General features: G+C 36.5%; 1 protein-coding gene across 2 annotated transcripts; it reads left to right on the top strand.

Annotated features, from left to right (window-relative positions):
- The first annotated feature begins 4,745 nt into the window (after positions 1-4,745).
- On the top strand, positions 4,746-14,945 carry LOC117214290 (activated CDC42 kinase 1). 2 transcript variants are annotated; one of them, XM_033460273.1, is made up of 5 exons: positions 4,746-4,813; positions 4,927-5,135; positions 8,263-8,805; positions 9,541-12,672; positions 14,764-14,945. In XM_033460273.1, the coding sequence occupies exons 3-5, from the start codon at positions 8,282-8,284 to the stop codon at positions 14,861-14,863; spliced, it is 3,756 nt and encodes a 1,251-aa protein (XP_033316164.1). In that variant the 5' UTR covers positions 4,746-4,813; positions 4,927-5,135; positions 8,263-8,281; the 3' UTR covers positions 14,864-14,945. The 2 variants fall into 2 exon arrangements, with proteins under 2 accessions (XP_033316164.1, XP_033316163.1); XM_033460272.1 differs by lacking the exons at positions 4,746-4,813; positions 4,927-5,135 and adding an exon at positions 6,550-7,283.
- Positions 14,946-22,920: the final 7,975 nt, after the last annotated feature.

Here is a 22,920-nt window from a genome sequence, read left to right on the forward strand (position 1 = left end):
TTGCGATTCTGCAATTTTCCCTGTTCCTTATCGGCCGATAGAGAGGAAGATCTTGAACGACGATGTCTCTTTTTGTTTATCGATTTTGATCGACGAAGATGTCGATGGTCAATTGCCAGTCCATCGTCAGGATGACGAAGAGAAGCCGAGGATTAGTGTTGGTCGGCTCAGGTCGGGCAGCTTTTCTGTTCCGAAAGGATCTGTGACCGCTGTGCTACTGACGAGTACCACCGACACCTAGCACTCTCGCACCACCTCCGTTGTACCTGCCCCCTCCACTCGCCCTCTTCCTCACCCTCAACCCTCGATTTTGTTTACAACGAGAGTCAGGCGACAGGGGTGGGGATTCTGGGCACACCGTCGCCTTTTCTGAGGAATTTATAGGATTTCTCGTTAGTTTTCCATGGTTCTTGACGTTTATGATTTTCGTGCTAGGTTATGGTTCCTATGGTATTTGTAAATGAGGGTTTTCATCATTGTCTAATTGCCCTGTTGTCTGTAACTTTGCCTGTTTCGTTTCACTATCATGAGAAATCTATAGAATTTGTAATTCTTGATTGTATTAATTTTTTATTGGTAGTTCTGCGATTAATCAGATTCCCGAATGACTGTCGTTTGCTAACGTCACTTATTATTCTTTGTTACTCTTATTATTTTGGGTTCTTCTACTCGTTGATTCGCGATTGCCAACTCGTGTGATAATTTCTAACCGATAGTTTCTATTCATATGATTTATTTATTTAAAAAATGATTTTCAGTCTACGTTATATGTGACAATATATCGAAACACAAATAAAAAAAGTTGTTAAAAAAACAGTAAAGATATATATATTGTATATAATAATAGAACCAACTAAATGATAAATCTAACTACACCCCATTCTACTGTATCAATGAAATGGTGGCCGTTTTTCATTCGATATTCAAATAATCGTCCATGGAACGTGGTATCAATGTTTCTCAAGCATCTGCAACCGTTTTACCTGGGGTGACACGGATCGCTGATCAGAGGGGTGCGTACATCGACATCGTCGTTCGCTTGCTCCACAAATTCACCCTCCTCCACGTTCCACCCCCCTTCCCTGCCCATCGTTCGGGACATTTTCGCGTTGTCAATTTTCTTTGGTTCCTTACAGAAAATGACGTTCACCTCTCGACAAAATAGTCTGTAAGTAAATAACAAATCTGTCAGTATAAATATAATTTCTAATGGCCCATTTAAACTATGCGGACAATCTTCTTCTTTTTTTTTAATAATCAAAATTATTTTTTTTTTTTTTTGTGCTAATAATCGTATAAGAGATAGTTTGGACAGTTTTCTTAACGAGGATATCGAGGAGAGTGCTAATATATGAATAATTAATTTAAAGTTAGTTGCAAAACGAAGATACTGTCCATGCAGCTTTAGCATCGATCGATGTCTCGGTTTTTCTATTAATAAATCTAGTTTATATCAATTCATGTGATACGAAGTATGGTTATTTTAGAGTAGCCTAAGAATCTCTCAAGTATTTTAGTATTTTCTGCTTTTCTTTCTTCTCTCCGTCCTCTTTATCTCTTTCTAGTGTCGATTCATGCTGGAGAAAGTTTTATATTTTATTTTCAAGCGAAATATAAGTTGAGGGGCTCCATGAAAAAATATAGAAATTCATAAAAAGGAAAAAAAGTCTTTAGAGCATGAAAAATGTACTACGAATCTCGAAAAATCTGGTATAGGTAAATAATACAATTTTTAATCCGAAAAAACCTGTGGAATGACAGGTTTGTTCGACTGTTAAATCCTCTCGAATCTATGGCTTTTTTGTCTACCATAACTCTTCGCTAGCTATACTTATCTCACTGAAACGATCTAAAAGCGACGCACTTCTTTGGTATTCTAAAATTATATAGATATATTTGTTAAAACTTTTGTCAATAAGTTTTTATTTAAAACATAATTAATTATTTGTGTAATATTTTTGGAATTCAAAATTCTGTTTGACGATTTTTACATTTTTACAGAATAATTTTCTATTCACAGTCCTGTACAGTGTATCAAAAATGGTCTGATTAAATTTTTACATTATCTGGGTTTATCGAAAACAAAATGAGAGAGATGTCGTGTGCCAAATAGTGTTAAAAGCTACTTGCTAATTCAAGATGCATTCAACAAGCGGTTGATCAGGTTAACCGCGTTATTGATGGATATTTGCGATGCACTTTACCCCCGCAAAATCGAGGCGCGGTTGCGCTTCCAGTTAAGTGGTCGAACGAGCTGGCAAATTTTACGCCACAAATATTTTATTTGCAAAATAATAAATATGTAATTACGTTCGCGTAGTTTCATCTTCGAGATAAAATTAACCGAATAATTACAGAGGGTGGATTTATTACATTTAAGATTAAATTTGTTGGATTTAAAATATCTTTTTTGCAACAAATTCCGAGATCTATTTTAAAGATTCTGAGCCATACTAATTGTAGTTTGATCCATTTCAACCTCATTTTTGTAAGTAAAGAAAATAGATAGTAAAAGGATAATATAGAAAATAACGAAGCGAATTTTTTGGATAATAATTATTTATTGTTAAATTTATAAAAAGAGGCTGGTGAAATCGAATTTTCTAAAAAAATATCAAATACGATATACCACCGTGCAGAAGACAGAAAATTTGGAATAAAATATTCCATTCGTATTTTATATCATTCTTAATTAATATCATATTAAAATTAATACAATATTTATCGAATTACGATGATCGTAAATCGACGAGGACCGTCTCTACTTTCGTATTAAACAATTTATTAATAAACTGTAATAACGTACATACATACGTACGTATATTATACCAAAGAAGGTTGTTTTTTCGCGTGAATTGAACCTCTCAACCATACTCTGTGTGTATGTCAAGTGGTTAGTCGTCGAAAACGTTCCGAAGTGCCTCCACTGTGAAATTCAAGCAGCTGAACGGGGAGGGTGGCATGCCGAGTGCCACTCTCGCCAGCATTTCCAATTGTTTACACGATATCATGATGCAACAAGCGGCATCGCGAATTCAACGCGTTGTCCAAGCACCAATCAACACTTCGATGTCCATTAAACACGAGACGAACGAATTAATTTACACCTTTCGAAATATCCGCTTGAAACTGCGTAGAAAACAAACAAACTACCGCTGTTGAAGAACAACAACAACAACATTTTTTCCAACTCCCAGATTCATCTTTCGTTTTACGAAAATGTCGAATCGGTATTTTACGAAAGTACTAATTTTACAATTTTATCGTAATTGACGATAGTTTTCGTATATTTCGTAATTTCGTATAAAATAAATTTCGACGATAGAAAACAAACTTTGTACTTTGCTCTCGTAGCGATGGTGCAACTATTTTTAGGTCTTCGTCAATTTTTTTTTTTTTCTAAAAAATAAACAGGTTTATCGTTTGTAGGCTATTTTTCCGGGCGGAAAGCCGGGAAAAAAAACGCGAACACGGACGACGGTCAATGTTGGACTGCCGATAGAATTTCGGCGCGACTGCGCGAATCGACGGCGCACCTTTTCTATCTTTTTTTCGCGGACACGTCGCACGATTTTGAACGTTTTCAAAATATATATATATATATATCTTTGCAAGATCTTAAAATAGCTGAGGAACTTGCTACAGGGAATCGAGAATGTCTGGAAACTTGTTTCGTTCGATGAATTTGTAGTTTTCTGGAGCATTCTTAATGGAATCATTTAGAGGAAATGTGCCAATTGGGGCGTGGAATTTTATGGTGTTTGATTTCAACGACGTGGCTTTGATTTACTCGTTCATGGAACCGAAAGGGTAAATTCGACGGCTCTCTTTCCATCTGACGAACTACTTTAAAAGTTACTGTTTTCAAAGTTGAAAAATATATAATAAAAAAATATATATATATATATATAATAAAATATCAACAAAAAATAAAGATTGGGAATTGAAATTTATGATATTTACGACAGCTTGAATTGTAGAATTGAGAAATAGATAGAAATGAAATAACGTATTAAAAATAATTGATTGTTTCGTTCAGAGAAAGGGAATGACAATTACAATTGAAATAAACTAACAATAGCGTGTACGATAAATTGGAAAAAAAAAGCTTGAAGAATTGTTGAAAGATTCTTCTTGAGATGCCTTACCAGCAAAACTGTTTCTATTTGTCTCTCCATTTATGTGGTCATTCTCTGTTGCTGTTGCTGCTGCGGCTGTGACTGCGTTTCACGAAGCTGTTGCTGGTACAAGTCGATATCAAGCATGCGCCGTCATTGTGAATTCACGTCATTATCGTAATCCTAAGAAATCATATATACGAGCCTATAATTTCCAAACTATTTGCAATCTAATAACTTCATGCTAAATTTCAGCAAAAAAATGTCATTTATCGTGAAGAGAATTAAATGTTTATTTCAATCAATATCCTGAATAAAAAAATTCTTCGATTTAATATCTAGAATATTTAATTAATAATAATTAATTCGACCATTTTATCGTCCCTTTATTTTTCTTTTTCTATTTCTTTCTATTTTTTAAAATGAATATTCAAAATACAAGTCCCTCGCAAATATGTAATTTACTATTTTCGTATCGATAGAACGATTCATATCTAATACATTGTGAAATATAATAAATAAAAATAGAATTCTAATTAACAAAATCGAAAATTCCAAATTTATATATTCCGTTCTTACAAACTCCAGTCCATTAAAGCTACGAGGCGCTGTAATAAGTTTCAAGGTGTTATAATAAGTTTGTCTGCTGCAGCGAGGCTCAAAATAAGGTTAGGTTCGGCGTGAAAAAGACACAGGTATAATAATGTATGCAAGATTTCATCTTGCATGCAGAGAGACGCAAGCGGCGTTGAGACGTTTTTTTAAACGGTGGAACGAATTTGCAACCTGTTTTTGAATTATTGAACAGGGGTGACGCAACGTCGGGACGCGCCATGAATTCATTATGGCATACGCAAAAGGCGGTCGACTTGTCCGATGGTTAAAATGCGAGAGAGGGACTCGTTCATGGCACACGACCGATGTGGGTGGGTGACACAATAACGATAATTATCACCTTAGTAATTAGCATTGTTACCATTCGTGGCCCGTGCACCGGATCTTCGGGTCAAAAATGTGGTACGTATTATTCCCACGCTTAAATCCATTCTGTTTGTCCCTCTGAGTGTATTTATTGCACGATAATACATTAGACATTAATAATATTTGAACAATGTTTATTATTACATGAATTGTATTTTTGCTGATGTATTCTACAATATTATGTAATTTTATACGTATACAGCGAGGGGGTTAGGTTTTAACTAAAATCATTGGCACACAATTGTATTTGTTATATTAATTAATTACTATCGTCACGTTTAATAATATTTTTCTCGCTAATAGTTCTGCTAGATCAAGAATAATATTACAAACTTTCATTCTTTTAATTGTAGTTTTTATCTTATCCCATTCTTTTTTTAAACAATTCTGATGTTTGTGATGTGTTATTAAAAGAAGGAAATACTCTTCTGCATGCAGTGTTTCTGAAACATCCTGTTGAAACAGAGTGCCAATATCCTTCAAAAGTAAAAAGTTTCTTCTCAACTTACACAGATATAAAATTAAAACGAATCAAATGTAGAACAAATGTTCGAACGAACTGAAGTCTTGAAAAATTCTCAAAACATTTGTAATTTTGTTGTCACTATAAATAGTGGAAGTTTTGTGTCTTAGCTTCGATATATTCCGTGAAATCTATGTTACTCGATGCTTTTGCGCGCATTATTACTGATAAGTTTGTTATCTCTATCGATGTATATATGTCCAAGTTTTCCTTGAGAAAATGGGTTAATATTAATGTCTAATAATATAACGTAGTACCAGTTATCCAATTTCTCTTGATATTAAACCACTAAAGCAATAGCTAATTGAGGTAAGTTTACAATAAACAAAAATAAATATACAATATTCATTAAGAATCATTCATTAAAAGTAATAAAATATAATTTCCAGTGATAATGTATTTATCGCGAATTTTATACTATACTATATTCACGAAAATCATCGATATCATATTTTTATATTCTTTACGCTATAACTTTAACTTTTAAAGTCTCGAATCTTTCTCACAATAATTAAAATGCCATTATCCGTAAAGTACGTAATTTTTTACTATAGAATAATAACATGCTCGTACATTTCTGCCATTCTCCTGCTATCATATAAATAAAAGTTAAAAAAACAGAAAATTTACAAAGATATATCACACGCGCTGTAAATGAAAAACAAAGATGGTTTTAAGATAAGATTAAACACCCTATAATCAACGCAAGTATTTGAACATTCGCGCGCCCTTCGTGTTATAGCACCACGCTGCTCTATCTAGTAACTTTCCTTGCTCTCAAAGTATCTGTAAACTTCACATCCAAAAATTTCCACAAAATTTCCAAATAATCTTCCATTTCTCTACAAATTCTACAAACCAAAATCATTTACAAAATCTCGTGCAAACTTCTCAATCAAAATATCAAACATTCTGGTGTGTAATTTAGTGGATCGATTTCTGCAACGTGATACATGGCGCCATCTCGTCAACGAGAACTTTGTTGCATCGTTGCATGTTCCATGGCAGTAGGCGACCCTGTGTTTTGTCAGGTAGATAGGTTGCTCGTTCCTTCTTCGAACGTGAATTTCAATTCGAAAACCCATCGAATAAGAGGAAGTACGATGTATACAATATACAGCGGACAACGAAACTCGTGTCGATCTTTTCGTTTAAGAATCGTCTCGGTCCAAGTGGGAAAAATCGCGCGCATGTTTTAGGTTAAACCGTACGGAGTCGGTCGAGTACATAACAATGCGCTGCGTGAGAAATTCATACGGTGAAAGTCTGTTGGACGTCGTGCAATCGGAATTCCGACGAAGCGAACGTTGTCGCGGGCTCTTCGCCGCTTTCTGACCGCCTTCCTCTTTGATCGTGCGTGCATCTCATCGTGTGCGTTTCGTTCGCGGTGCAACAACAGTCTGGTAGGGGGCAAGAGAGGGAGAGAGACAGCGAGAAACAGAGAGGGAGAGAGACAGCGAGAAACAGAGAGGGAGAAAAATGCCGAGGATGCTCGAGTGGCGATGATTCCGCTCAAATTTCGCCGCTGTCCAATTTCATATAGGATTTCCCCGCATTGCACATGCAACGAGTGACGATAAACAGATTCACGTTCCGACGAACATACGCGCTCGCGGAATGGAAATCTAACTGCTCTCCAAACTGTTTTCCTCCATCGAAAGGTAATCGATGTTTTTACCCCCTCAGGACCATATCTACTTATCTCATTTTTCTCTTTTCTTATCTTTGAGAATCTAACATGTTTCTACTTTAATCGCGCTTAAGCCCTTTCTTTTTTAATTTGTTGTAGTTCGCATTTTCTTTAAACGCATTCTTCCTTCTTATTTTTATTTTCAAATTTATTACATGAGCTCTTTTGTGTATATTTACTAATATTATTAATGAAATGTTATAAGTTATTCTTTTTAAAAAGATTTGTATAATGATAATAAATTTGGTAATGAAGTAATTAATATTCTACAAGTACCAGCTGATTGTCCTATTTAATATAAGATTGCAATAAAAATTTATAACATATAAATTAGTAAATAATTTTGCAAGAGGGTCCTAGTGTTTTTATTTCTGACCTATCATAGCCTTGAATTATTTTTAAAAATAGTTTAGAAAGGCAGAGAATATACATCTTGCGTGATTGAGATTCTTTCCTATCCTGCATGAAAGCTCACCATCGTAAAAGTACTAATCTGGTACGTCTGGTGTGATCTACTATTTATGCCAGGCTTTTTTGTACGCACAAAGCAATGCACGGCATGGCATGTGCCAACAACTCTTCTCCTTGTGACTAAACATTATCTCATTTCCTGTTCAAGGAGAGGCAAAAATGAATGATAAATAATATATTTGTATCATTCTATATACCTACGTAAACCTCTGTTACTAATTGTCTCCTGTGTATGCATTGTGTGGAAATAAAAATAAACCAACTTAACATTATTGAGTAATTGTTTTTCTCCTACCACTGAATTGATCCTTGTATTAATATTGTAATTTATGAATAAATAAATCATTTCCTTGTACTATGTTTCTTTCCTTTATTTTTTATGTGCCAATTATGGTAATTATATTCGGTTTCATGTTCAAGTTTATTTATTCTTTGTATATTGACATAAACAAACACTATAATCCATTTATTCCTTTCAGGGTACTAGAATAATTGAACATGGCAGATGATGAGGGTACAGAATGGCTGCAAGAACTGTTGCACGATGTTCAACTTTCACAGTTTTTCACCAGAATAAGAGATGACCTACAAGTCACTCGACTACACCACTTTGACCATGTACAACCGGAAGATCTTGAACAGATAGGATTAGGAAAGCCAGGTATTAGAAGATTACTAGAAGCAGTGAAAAAAAAGAGAACTACGCAATGGAAGAAAAGCTTGATGACCAAGATCAGGCCTGGGAGTAGCACAAAAAGCAATAAAAGATCTTCTCAACCAGTTGAAGGTTCCTCAGTGCTAACATGTCTCATTCAAGATAAAGATGTGACACTGTCTGATAAACTGGGTGATGGTAGTTTTGGTGTAGTGAGACGTGGACAATGGACTTCTCCTTCTGGTAGGATATTACCAGTTGCTGTAAAAGTTCTGAAGGCAGATGCTCTGACTCAGCCAAATGTTATTGAAGATTTTGTGGCAGAAGTTCAAGCAATGCACACATTGGATCATCACAATCTCATTAGGTACATATCTTTGAAAATAGACTGTGGATTCTTATGTAGATTAATGTTTTTATAAACATAATTAAAAATTAGAACCTAGACGAAGATTTGTTTATAATGAGTGCTATACTTGGAATATTTTATATATTAAATTTGAGGTGTAGGACGTGTCGAGTGTTATTTAAGTACTCCGGTGTTTAACTTCAACAATGTTTATTTCAATGTCGAGTGCGCGTCGTTTTAGATCGTAACGTGACGCACGTCGAGCTCAGACGATGTCGATACAGAATTGATACAAACTCGGTACAGACTCGCTACGAACTAACCGTGACTATCTGTCTGACTGACTAACCGTGCGACTACCAGCAACTGCCGTGAACTCCCATGAAATGCCATCAACGACTATGAACGACTATCCCGAGTTTTTCCTCGTTTCCCTTTTTATAGGGTGCCGAGGACCTCGAAAGAGAGAGTTTCCTTCCGAGGTGGGGATGGAAAAACCCGTAAATAAAACAATAAATTTTCTCTTCGAAGGCCCATGGGTTTTTTAGTAAGTCCCAGGATTTATTCTTTTACGACGTCCTGTCCTCGGACGCCGTTTCGCGGGCCATCTGATCAACACATGTGCTTCAACCCTAGAACTTTCTTTGTGGCCATGGGCCGCTACAAATGTTTAATAAATACATAAAAATTCAGTCTACCAATAAAATAAAATAAATTAAACAACATTAATTAAATAAATACATTTTTTTCTAGGTTATATGGAGTAGTGTTATCACAACCGATGATGATGGTGACAGAACTAGCCCCTCTGGGAGCCCTGCTCGATTATCTGCGAAAACAGTGCAGTCAAATTTCAGTATTAACGTTGTGTAACTACGCTTTGCAAGTGGTCACGGGTATGGCATACTTAGAAGCGAAACGTTTTCTGCACCGTGACTTAGCTTGTAGGAACGTTCTTCTAAGTTCAGTGGACAAAGTGAAGATCGGTGATTTCGGCCTAATGCGAGCACTGCCGCAACAAGAAGACTGTTATGTGATGACTGAACATAAAAAAGTGCCGTTTCCTTGGTGTGCCCCAGAATCTTTAAAAGCGCGTAAATTCAGTCACGCGTCAGATGTGTGGATGTTTGGTGTGACATTGTGGGAAATGTTAACGTTTGGTGAAGAGCCGTGGATAGGTTTAAAAGGATCGGAGATTCTTCGAAAAATAGATAAGGATGGTGAACGATTACACGAACCAGAAGCAACACCACCAGATATGTACCAATTAATGCTCCGTTGCTGGGCTCGGGAGCCTTCAGAACGACCAACCTTCGCTTCTCTAAAATCTTCTCTCACGGGAATGGTCCCAACTGTGATGAAAGCGATCAGTCACTTCACGATGGCTGGCAAAATGACCATAGAGCAGGGTGATCAGATAGTCATTCTAGACGGACGGCCGGAGAATTATTGGTGGAAAGGTCAGAACCAGCGAAGTTTCCAAATTGGGCTTTTTCCTCGTTGTTTCGTCGATCCTATGAGACGAAAACAGCGTGAGGACATCAGCAAGCCGTTGGAGAATTCTTTTATCCATACTGGTCATGGTGCACCTTTTGGTAAAAGTTGGGGTAGTCCTATTTACATCGACGACGTGTATCTTCGAAATCCTATGGAGCCACCTGACGTCGTTGGAGTAACTGTTCCTCCAGATAGTCTCGTGAAGGATAAATACTGCGGTACACCAAGATCGCGAAAACAGTTTAATTATACAAAATTACAGAATGATATCGGAGCTAGTCCTGTGAAAACGTTGAACGCCTCTGTTCCTAGTGGCAGTCAGGAGGGCAGTTTGATAGATCTGTCCCCGGAGGAGATGGTGAATACGAGTGAGGCGCAATCGGACACTGCCTGTCGACGAGTCGTCAATATCCTTGACGAGCCTATTGACGATTTGGAACGGCAACAGCAGACGAGTTGGCAGGACGAGGATCCTCGAACTTATGCCAACTTCCCTGGCAACGTCGACCCGGCTTATTCAGATCCGTTCGATACTTCCTCGGTATTCATGAAGCTGCCTCATTCGAGATATTACAGTCACGTTCCCTCCGACATGAGTAGCAGGTATTTCAAGACACAAACGTATGGAAACGTACAAAATCAGGACGTTGGCGGTAGCAGCCAGGAGAGTACAAATTATTTCACACCAGAGTCCGGCTCGGATGTGAACCATTATTCCCTTAATCTGAGCAAGGAGAGTAGAAATGATAGTATCAATTTGAACGTGAACGTGGACACAGAGGAAAATAATGCATATAGTCAGAATCACTATAGTGAGATCGATAAGCCTAGTCCACCTATGGCAAATTGGTCTAATTGGCCCGAAGATATGCAAAGTGAAGCGCAGACATACGTGAATGTCTCTAGTCGGAACTTGCAGACCTCCGATGCACCTCCTCCTCCACCTGTGGCTCCCAACGAGAGTCCTCCGAAACCAAAATCGAATCACGACTTGGCCCAAAGTTTGAATGAGCTAACAATTAATTCTTGCAACGTTTCTCCTAAAAAGTTGGACCCTACTTTCCTAGCTGAGCTGGAGAAGCATTTAGGTGAAAAGGAGGCGAGCAAGAACATGATCACCAGCCAACAGAATCCAGATTCGTCTGATCCGTATGCGTCTGTTAATAAATTACAAGATAGTACAATTCCAGCATTAAGGCCTCCACCTCAGACTATCAAACGTAAGTCTCCTCAGATGGACTATAGAAGCACCAATCTACCTAGCAAGGTTCAGAATTCGTGGCCGTCGAAGAGTACGAACATACAGCAGCCTCCCAGGTCGCAGCCTGAACAACGCTTAGAAACGGCAACAGAACAGATGGTGGGTCAAATCTGGCAGCAGTCTCAAGCTCAGCAGCATAGTGCCTATGGTACTGCTCAGGGTAACCTGAATCTGTTGCAAATAGCTCCTAGCAATGTGTCCAAGCCAACCTTTAACCACGCACAGAACTCGCTACCGACGGCAAACCAGGCTAGCCACTTTCCAAATCCCACATTACCAACTGGCAGTCATGGGATAACGCAGATTCAAAATGATCTCCACCAAGCACACTCCAGTAACGTTTCAAAGCCTCCAAATGTGGTGTTTTCGGAACAAGTGTACGCAGAGTTGAAACAGACTGTACCAAACCTAGACCAACTGTCTCAAAACGAGTTTAACACGCTATATAACAAGACAGTGCAGCAGAATATTCTAAGGAATTATTATGCAGCTAGTACGTCGGGTGCAGGTGATTCAGCCAGCAATCTAAGTCATAGTCACTACTTGGAGGGAGCTGCAGCCAGCTCCCAGGCTCGTTCTGGTCAGTCTACGAGGAATATTTTTGGTCAAGGTCATCCCTGTGACTTTAGTCCTCACCTAAAGCAACCTCCGGTATACAATCCTCCACCTCCAGCAACGTGGAGTCCCATGAAATCGGTTCAAAACGATCTTGGACAAGGCCAGACTGCAATGAAGTCCAATTTAGCTAGCAATTTGGCTAACAGTCCCAATCTACTCCAGCTCACGCACACTAACCAGCCTCAAGAGGGCGCCATGACGCTGCAAGCATCCTCGACGAGATGTCTGCCTCCTCAGATGACAGAGACGGTCGTTAATACTCAATTAGCCCCCTCCACGTCCGCGTACCCCTCTGGTGTCAGCCCCCCATTGACCGCGGCCTCTCAACAGCTGGTCATGTCCCTCAACGATGAATTTCGAGCGAACAAAGTAATGAAGGTGCAGAGAGAGGCAGCTGACGCATCACAACAGGAAATACTCACCGCGCTACAGGCAACTGGCTGGGACACTAATCAAGCGGCCAAACAGATCCTGAAAGACAGGCAGGCGAAGATCGAGTCCCTTTTTAGGTAAGTTTGAAATTAATTTGAATTATTATTTAGATGGTTTTGCGAATTTGAGGAAGTGAATGGGAAGAGAACTTCGAGAGATGCGGCTTTAACGGATTTTTTCGAATCTGTACAATTTTTATTATTTTCTGGCTTGGGTTAGGTTTGGATTAAATTTTAACCCCTTGCCATACTGTTACGAGTCTGAGTCGTGATGAGAATTTTGAGCCAAATCTGAATAGGCCACGAGTCAGGCTCGTGGTCTAATTTCGTGTTAAACGTGAATATCACGAGTCTCACTCGGGTCAAGTATGAATGTATCGAATGGTATCTTTTTCTTAAACACGGCCGCGACTATCAACGTACTCAGTCGCACGATCTCATGTTTCAAGTTCCGACGCTCTGTGTCCGTCGCTTCGGCTCTTTCCCTGACCATTCGCGCGCAACGTTTGGATTTTCGATTCTTCCGAGTTAAATGGTATGGCAAGGGAGTTAATTAGACGTGGGTCAATTTTAAATTAAATTTGGGTTAAGTTAGTACAATTTTTATTATCTTTCGGATTCTGAAATTGGTATTAGCAAAATTGCAATATTTTATCTGTCGTTTCCCTTTCTTTAACTCCTTGTTTCATGGTTTTCTCATGGATTTATGTATCGTGTTATTCCAAAGCAAGACATTGAAACATTATACGTAGTTTGTGGTCAGCAGTCTTAGTGTCTTGTAGGTTGAAGGCAGACTCAGCGTGTTTTCTTTTTTAATTGCTCTTGGATACAAGAGTAGATTCTATTCCTTGAATGTCATCCATAATCCACTTTATACATGTGATTCCTTATTATATTTAATTCGTATAAATTAAAGATTATATGTATTTCTTTAATAGAGTTATTTACATAATTTCCGGTATTCTGTATATTCAAACAGATCGTAACGTTTCGAAAAGAAAGGTTAGGATTTCTGCACGTCTAACTTTTCTCTGAGAAAGTACTGTTTAATATTCCTTTCACTTTTTAACCAATTATCACGTTGATGTCAATATCTTTCGACTATATATTCCAACTACATATAAAAGATACTTTCGATTTTTGTTCGATCGTAGAATTAGTGAAATTTTATCGAAGATATAAGAAATGCTTTGATCGCTATCTACTTGTAGATCTCCCGAAATTTCTCCAAATAAATATCCACAGAAAGTTCTTGATCGTATAAGTTTCACGATTAAACTACGCTGTAGACCAAAAGTTTGAAATCATTGTGTGTTTTAGAAATTACAAGTTTATGTATTATAAAAGTACTACGTTTGTGAATTTAGTGCAGCCATAATTGAAAAACCGGCTGCAACCGGGTGATTCTAGGCGAAAAAAGAAGTCGAAAATATAGAATAACAATTTTTCGTTCGAGGCTTTGTTTTCGAGAAAGTCGACTTTGAATTTTCGCTCGGTACGCGCGCACTTTATCGCGTCTCGTTATAACGGATCTCGCTGTAGATCGTTGTCTCGATGGAAAAATTAAAAAAAGTTTTTATTCTATACTTTCGACTGTGTAATGTAATATACAGGGTGGTTGGTAACTGGTGGTACAAGCGGAAAGGGGGCGATTCTACGCGAAAAAAGGAGTGAGATCCGTTATAACGAGACGCGATAAAGTGCAGGCGTACCGAGCGAAAATTCAACGTCGATTTTCTCGAAAACAAAGCCTCGAACGAAAAATTGTTATTCTATATTTTCGACTTCTTTTTTCGCCTGGAATCACCCCCTTTTCGCTTGTACCACCAGTTACCAACCACCCTGTATCATACTATTTCAGTTAATCCATTAAGGACCACTCAGTGACACAAAATAAATATAGCTTATGTCAATTTCATAAAGAAGATTACCGTGGGCAAGGAAATCCTTTATCATTGTGCTGTAAAACCTTCGGATTTCTTCTCATAGCCATAATGATAATAAGTTCAATTACATAAATTAATCAAAAACCCCTCTTTGGATAAAATTTGTATGTTAATGGATCAACGATCTTTCAGTAACCTATTGGGACAAAATATCATGGGTTTTCAAATTGTGCAATGAAGCTGAACGTTCGGAAAATGACGCGATCAATTATTGTAATTTCAGATTGGGCTTGGCAGATCGACAACAGTGCGAGGGTGCTCTGAAGCAGACTGAATACGATGTAGATTTAGCGGCTTCCCTTTTGTTAGATCAGGTCAAATGAAGCCAGATATTAAGAGCGCGCTCTTATTGAAGATATTGTAAAGTAACTATAGCAGTAAATATAGGTATATGTATTTATAAAAGATAGCCATACATTGCGTAAAACGAGGCTACGGGCTCCGAGTATAATTAATTGTCTCCTGAAAAAGACATCTTCTTAAGACTATGATACCGCGTCTCATAAACGTAAAGCCACCCTAATATTCCAAATTCTATAAATTCACATTTTGTAATATTACACCGTTTACTATCTTTATTACTCCTTTTTATTATTAATTCGCATCCTTTGTATTATTTAATAGAAAAAAATACAATTTTCTAGCGGAATCTTACTTTCAAAATTATTTTTATGAAAATATGAATTTGTAGAAATATTATATGAAACAGAAATAATATGAACATCTTCGGGCTGGTTTTATAATTATGAGATAGATAGGATATTTAAAATTTTTCGAGGCTCTACGAAAGATTATAAAATAATTTCCGTGAAGGGAATGAGTATTGATATTTTTCTACTTCTTTTCTCTTTTATTTTCACTCCCCTCTTATTTTACAATTTGGTAAAAATGAAAAGGAGCACAAGTTGCATTCCAGAAATTAGAAAAGAAATAAAGAAAAATTGCGTGAGCTACCGTAGCGAATCGTGTCTCCGAAAGTAGAAAATAAAATTGTTACTGTTGGGCCAGCGTGTAACTGCAACATCCACGCAGAATGCTTTACGACAAGAAGGATGGCTGGTGATGAAAGTAAGTTTCTTTCCTTCTGCTTCTTCTTTTTTTTTTTTTTTTTCTTTTGAGAATGTTCGAGTCACATAGTTTTTAGGATATGTGCTTCTTATCAAACAGAAAGTATATATACCATTTATATATTGTTTATTTTATTCTGCAAAAGTATCGTTCAACAGTGATTTTTTAAATGAGTAATTATCGCAAAGAAGGGAAATTTCGTTAATTTTTGAAGTATTATATAAATCGATACTCTTTATGTTAGAATACTCAAGATTCTTTTTATGTAAACGTATTCATTGTTCGTATAAAAAAGGTTCACTGAATTTATGGACATGTTATTCATTTATGGTGTAATTTTCATGCCATGAAAGTATTCTTCCATATTTTGAATAAATAAAGTATTCTAATAAATCCTGTATTTTTAAGAGGATTTAATTAGTGAAGCTAGTAAAAAGATTTGTATCTTTATTTATAAAGAGAGTCTTCCTAAGATCGTGAATGTTTATGCATTTATGGAAAATTAAAAAATTCACACGCTGTATCTGATATGAAAAAATATAGAGAATATCAAAAGTGAGTTAGATATTCGTTACAGCAGTTAAAGTATTAACTGAAACAAAGAAAAAATAATTTTAGAAAGCTGCAATCTAAATTAAGATATTTTTAAACCAATCTGCACTTCTCTCAAAGCACTAGAATCATAGAATGTTTCTTCAATTTTTATACTAACTGATAATTACAAATTAAACTAAATTGAATTTACACAAGATCTATCAAAGTAAAGAAAATTATTTGCACGAACAATTGGAATTTAAATATTTACCTATGTAATTTGCATAAACATTCCTCAAAGAACAAACAAAAACCATCTCCCTATATTTGCACCATAAATGAATAAAGTGGTCATAAGAATTAAAACGGTTACTATATTCGACCATTTCAGTTGGAATCTGAAGCTCTTCTCATCGACAAATGTTTGTGCGCAAATAGATTTACGTGACCGCAAGTAAATCTCAGAGAAAAGCCATGTGTGTTCCATATAAGCTCTGTCAATTCCGTGAAAAAAAATGGGAACTCTTCTTCTGCTGTTTCATGAATAGTTATGACAGTATCACTGTGAAAGTGCTTGTAAGCGGCTGACTTTTTATGATCGAATTCCACGAGGAAATCGCAGAGAAATTGCAATTGACGGTGTCATCGATGACTAGACGAGAAAAATTCATTTGTCGCAATAACGATTAAATCATTCTGTTAGAAAAGAAGAATTTTAGCTTGGTAATTCTTGCACAATAATTTCATTTAAAATAATTTCACGAATTGTACTTTGGTTTCTGTCGTTCAAACATGGCATAATTCCCTTCTTGTACCATAATTTATTAACTGGTTCGTTTGGTCCGCCAATTAAACAACCACAAGTTTTTGTAGATTTGCATTGCAAGAAAATTGTATAAATAAGAGTCAATTCTAAGATAAATTTAAACATGGACGCTTATCTGTACATTTCAATTTACGAAGTTAACGAATGTGATCTTCTGAGAATGGCCCAGTCGTGATCTTTGTACGTGAAACACGATATACGGATTAAAACGTGGCAAACTCTAAAATTAAGTAAAATGAAGTTGACGCCCTCGCGGCGCTAGTGTCGCTCCACTAATCGTCATCGTGTTAATATTATTTGATACGTTTGAACAAATGAAGATTCTACCGTATAACAAGTTTTAAGAGTTTAGCAAGGACCAATTATCATTGCAAAGAGCTTCGGGTCCAACTGACCAAAACCAGAAGCACATAGAGAATTCCTGAGGGGCACAATTCTGTGCAAGCAACGTGCTGTCAATTCGAATTGCATGATCGACACACAAAGCCAGCTTAGCCGCCAGTTGAAGCAAAAACTGTCTCCGATCTGGCATAGTTCTAGCCTTAAACGTACACACATGGTTGTCGAGTAAAAGCAATGCAATCGTGGCTGACGAAAGCGTTCGAGTCCGATAGAAATACAGTGACTCACGAAAGTGTTTGCATACCTATCGTAGAAAACTTTGATATATATATATTATATATGCTATACAGGGGGTGCGACGGTTAGGTTGGGTTTAGGTTGAGGTTAGGTAATCATAGTAGAATCGGGCAAGGGGTCATTCTAAGGGGTGAAAAAAATAAGGAAAAATCTCGGGATAACATTTTTTCATCTTTCTTTTTCGAGAGAATCGAGTTTGACAATTTGGTAAGTAGATTTAATTCCGGTCTGAACAAGGATAAGTAATCGACATTTATCGGGCTTTAAATTGCATTTGAAAATAAGACAAAAACGAAGAATACAATTGTTTTCACAGGAAGCTGCATTTCCGAGAAAAATAAATTAAAAAATGTGTCAGGCGTGCTCGCGTACACGCCAGACCAATTTGTTTTCAAGTAAACGTATTCAAACATTATTTTTTCGGAAACGAGGCATCCGATGAAAAAATTGCATTCTATATTTTCGACTTATTTTTTCATGTAGAATCACCCCCTGCTCGATTGTACTATGTTTGCGTCTCACCCCGAATAATTTTGAAATTTTATTAGCATTATAATGAGAAATCGTGGTTATGTTGGTCAAGTTCGTGATGATTTTGAAACCAATTTCCTGTCTCGTTACGATGCTAATGAAATTTCAAAATCTTTCATATATGACGCATAATGTGTACATAATATATATAGCAAGATTTCTACGTGCGATGGAATATTTTGATGAGCTACTGTAGATGTACATGTGTATAAAAACGATTTGATACTGCATACAGGGGGGAAAGAGATTGCCAAGTAGCGAGAAGTGTTGAATTTTCGTAACTGTGATATGCATTACTAAAGGCTCTAGCGTTCAGAAATAGAAAGAAAATGAGAGAGAACGAGAAAGATTTGTTGTCCTTATTTAGAATTAGCGATATACCGACTAGGTTATACTCGTCAAATACGAGAAGTGTACATAGCCATTTCTAGCGACTGAGTTAATATTATACGATTCCTTTTTCCCTTTTTCTTCTTTTTCTGGCCAATGCGAGGTCAATTAGTTCAAAAGACGTTCGAGTGTAATTGGGACGTGTGCTTGATCGTTTCTCCTAACTTTCACTACCGCTGTATTCTTCTGTGCAGAAAGGAGTTACATATTTGGTAGCTTCTTTTCATATTGGTCTTTGCATTAAATTTTCAATAAATCGAAACTGGTTATCGATTACTGGTCAAATAAGTTTTTAAGAGTAACAGATTTCTTTTGTTTAAAATTACAATTTGATCGAACTTGATGCTAGATTTAATATTCTTCGATTTACTTTAGATTTAATAGAAATTCGAAAGAGTTGTTGTTCGTTCCAATTTCGTGTTAAAGGGTTTCATCGATATATGAACGTTTTATCAAGAATTTTTAATCGCCGAAAATGTTAAAATAGGGTCTATCCCTAATCTAAAGTGTATAATTTAAGAAACTATTATACATTTATGAAAATTCCTTTCTGTACAGAAACAAATTGTACAATGAAAACGGGAAACACTGTGATTGTCATAGGACAAAAGCCAGCAAATCCCTACTTTCCAAATTTAACCTAAAAAGTCATTATTTTTCTAAGTCAACCCGTTTTTAAGAAAATAGAAAAATAGTAAACGAGGAAATTATAAAAATAGGACACTGACAGAGTTTCCCATTTTCATTCCACGAACACATCTTACCTGATCGACTGACATCTCGATATAGTTCGATTATGGTGTGCAGAGAGCGCGCGGGAAAATACAAAAGCGCGCGATTCCATTGCGATACTGAAAGTTCAGTCGAAATGAGATAACTCGTGTTTGAAAAATCATGCGAGATACGCTCTCTAATTAATTTCTTGAAATCCAATGTCCGACTCCTAACCTACTTTAATCCAATGTTTCCTAAAATGTACGCGGACGCTTGTGTGTGTCATGGCTGCCGTTATGGATCGAAAAAAATGTTCGATACATCGCCAATAAAACGTAAATGACCTGAGATCCAGGATTTCCTTCATTTACATGGTCAATATATCATGGTTAATTAATGTTAATGGATCACATAATTGAAGTTAGGGAAATATATACTACCTAACCTTAAACCTTCTGATGGGTTTTTAGGGTTTATAGGATTTCTATGGATTCATAGGATCTAAGTGATTCGTGGATGAGGAGATTTCTAACTAACGAGCCTTTAATCTAGAAAGTTATTGTTATATATTTTACCACTCTGACTATTATTGAACGTTGTTTGGGAAGTGTGTGGAAAAGTTTAAAAAAGTTTCAAAATTTAGAAATGTAAAATTTAATCGACTAATCGATAGATAAGTTTTCTTTCAAAAATTCTTCGCTGCCTACTGACTTAACCAGTCATGTTTCGAAAGACTCTCTCTCTCTCTCCTCTTCTCCTAACATGAATTCTTTTAGCAGACAGCGAAAAGCAAAGACCAGATCAAATTTCATAGATCGAATTTCATGCAATTAGTAGCGAATCAAATTGGCTCGCCTAAAACCCTGGCGCCACCTTGATGAAGCATTGTCCCTCTTATGACCAAATACTACGAAAAGATGATCAGGCAAGGAGTTAATTATCAAATATAAACTCCAACTAGAATTTATTCAAATTCATCTTAAGCTTGAAAGAACGCAATGAAACTTTCCAAACAACTCACCACTATAGTTGTTCAATATCAATGTTACTATAATGACTATCTAATATTTCTCACCGTCTTTAAGCTTGCCTAGATTTCTCCATAAATATCATCGGGCTACGCAGACATTTTAAACGCCACATACACACAATAATGGAGGAATCTTCCGAACGAATCTAACCTATGAAAGTACAGAGTTACGTCAGAATTTTGAGGATTTAAGACATAAATATTCAGAAATTCTGCTCTTCCCACTTAATCGTGACAGATTAATGTTTTAATAAAAAAAATCGTCCGAGTGCTATCGATTTATGGACTTTTACGTTGAAACAGGAAGATGGCTGATCGAAAAAGGAACAAAGACGGAAATTATCGGTGTTCGGTTGAACGCATCAAGGAAAGTAGAGGATGATTCCGGCTTTCTACCAGTTTCAGTTTTCGATAGACCGGAACCTGGTGAATGTTCGCGAGTTTGGGCGGAAAACAAGAGTATTTTGTTATGGACACCATCATGGTACAGCTCTTCAGGGACGAATCAGTTTATTTTTATTTTTCTAAAGAAGAATTTTTACTTAAAGTTGTCCAGTTTTGTGTCTTTTTTATTGTTCGTCGATAGCCAATAAAATAAAGGGGCTTTATACAGTCAACAGTACTTATTCAAAATAACGTCCATAGTAATTTTTGAAATCGTAATTGAATTTTTAAAACGAACTTAGATATATGCACCAATGTCCCTGAAGAGACAAAATGTATCAGCTGACCGACAAAAAGATCGAAGAAATCTATTTCCCTTGATTATTTATTTGTGATTATCGAAAGAACCTTCAGTTCGACTTTGTAATTCTAATTAATTTTTATCTAGTACCCACTAATGTTCATTTGTGATCATAGCGTTATTACGTTTTACAGCTGCCTTGTGATTGATTGAACCTTCGATTGTATTAAATGTATCGATTAATTATATTTTGTATACTGATTTTATCGTCACTTTCTTTATTTTCCTTGACCGTTTTCTCTTATTAACGCGTGTTATAGACTGTACAGGCATCGTTCGCAAAAATATCCACACTTTTAAATGCCTACGAGAGCAGAAGTGCTCAAAATAAATTTTCAAAAATATTGAGAAAGAGAGTGAGATTGAAGTGCGATATTTTACGAAGATTACTTTGATGACGATGAATAATACATGAAACGATATTTGTATATCGTATCACGGTGGCTTAAAAACTTAAAAATTATTGGTTACATTAAAAATCGTACGTGTCTTTAAATCTCTTTAAATCTCTTCACGTCATAATCACGAACAAATAGTATACATGCTCGCAAACAATGCCTACAACTCTATCGACGCCGCCATATTAATTTCCCGCCAAACCTAACCTAAATCGTGAGAACGAAGTACAACGAACTCAATAAAACTAGCTCAGATTATCTATAATTAGTCAAGCTTGATGAAATATTGTATTTTATTACGATAGTCTTACATGTTCAATTCTACGATCGTGTAATTACATAATTTCTCCTCAATCATGTTAATTCTACGTGAACGCCATGTTTTTCCTAGAATCATGCCGGTAGCACGATTTAATTGACCCGCCTGAGGTATCAAGCAACAGGTATCTGTTCACGTGTACTTCGTACGTGTAATTAAACCGCGTTGACGATCGTTTCTTGAAAAGGCTGATGAAAGTTTATTGCGTAATCATGTGGCACGCATGGGAAGTTTAAATTGCCGCTCAAAGAAATAACGAGCCACTGCAAGAACGTCGTCTCGATGGTTCTTTCGTTTGGATACGTTTCAGAAGCGACATTCAGTGAATGTAGCTTGTTGAAGTTTTGATTGATTTACGGCTGTGCCTTTTTGGAAACTTTAATGGAAAAATTTACAGATATTCAAATAATTATTACATTAATTAATCACGAATGAATTATTCCATTAGTTTTTTCGTTATCATCAACTTCCATTTTAGGAATTGCATGAAAACGTCTTGAAATTTTCATAATCGTTTCATCTGCTCCTTGAGATAGATTATTCAAATTCTATGCAATTCATTCATAAAACAAAAGAAAAAAAGAATAGTAGAGAAGAGCTTATTATATTGGAAGAAATCTTACGAAATATAACGCTTGCTTTAGTAAGGAAGACTATTAGAAAATGTATCGTATAAAACGTGAAGCTTACGTGGTCCAAAAACACGACTATCACAATCTCGAGTAGACGAAAAACCCAATCGTACGTACGATTACAGGTGCAACGAGGCGATGCAACAGGTTCAGAAGAAGGTGGGGTAGCGCAGGCGTGAAAGTCTTTGGTTTCACTTGTATTCGAAGAGAGCTAGCTGCCGGTAGTAGAAGAGGAGTAGGAGGAGTCGAACGGATCCAGAAGCGAAATCGTGCTCGTGCCGCGCACAATGCGTCTCCTCGACCGACCGGAAACGGATAATCTCGATATCGTTACGAACACGACGCGAACGAACAGAAGTTAAACCTTCGAGACCGCCAAGTGTGTAGTTTTATGGTGTTTTCTTGTGACTGACAGGTTCTTTCCTTCCTATTTCAAAAGTGTATAACTTATTTTAGCTTTCTCGTGTCTTAAGTATTTTGATCAATTATTGACTAATTAGGCGATTATATTTTCTATTACGTATTACAATCTTAAAGTTAACTTAAAAATAGAT

The sequence above is a fragment of the Bombus bifarius genome, unplaced genomic scaffold, assembly GCF_011952205.1.
Source record: "Bombus bifarius isolate JDL3187 unplaced genomic scaffold, Bbif_JDL3187 scf7180000009200, whole genome shotgun sequence".
Taxonomy (NCBI): Eukaryota; Metazoa; Arthropoda; class Insecta; order Hymenoptera; family Apidae; genus Bombus; species Bombus bifarius.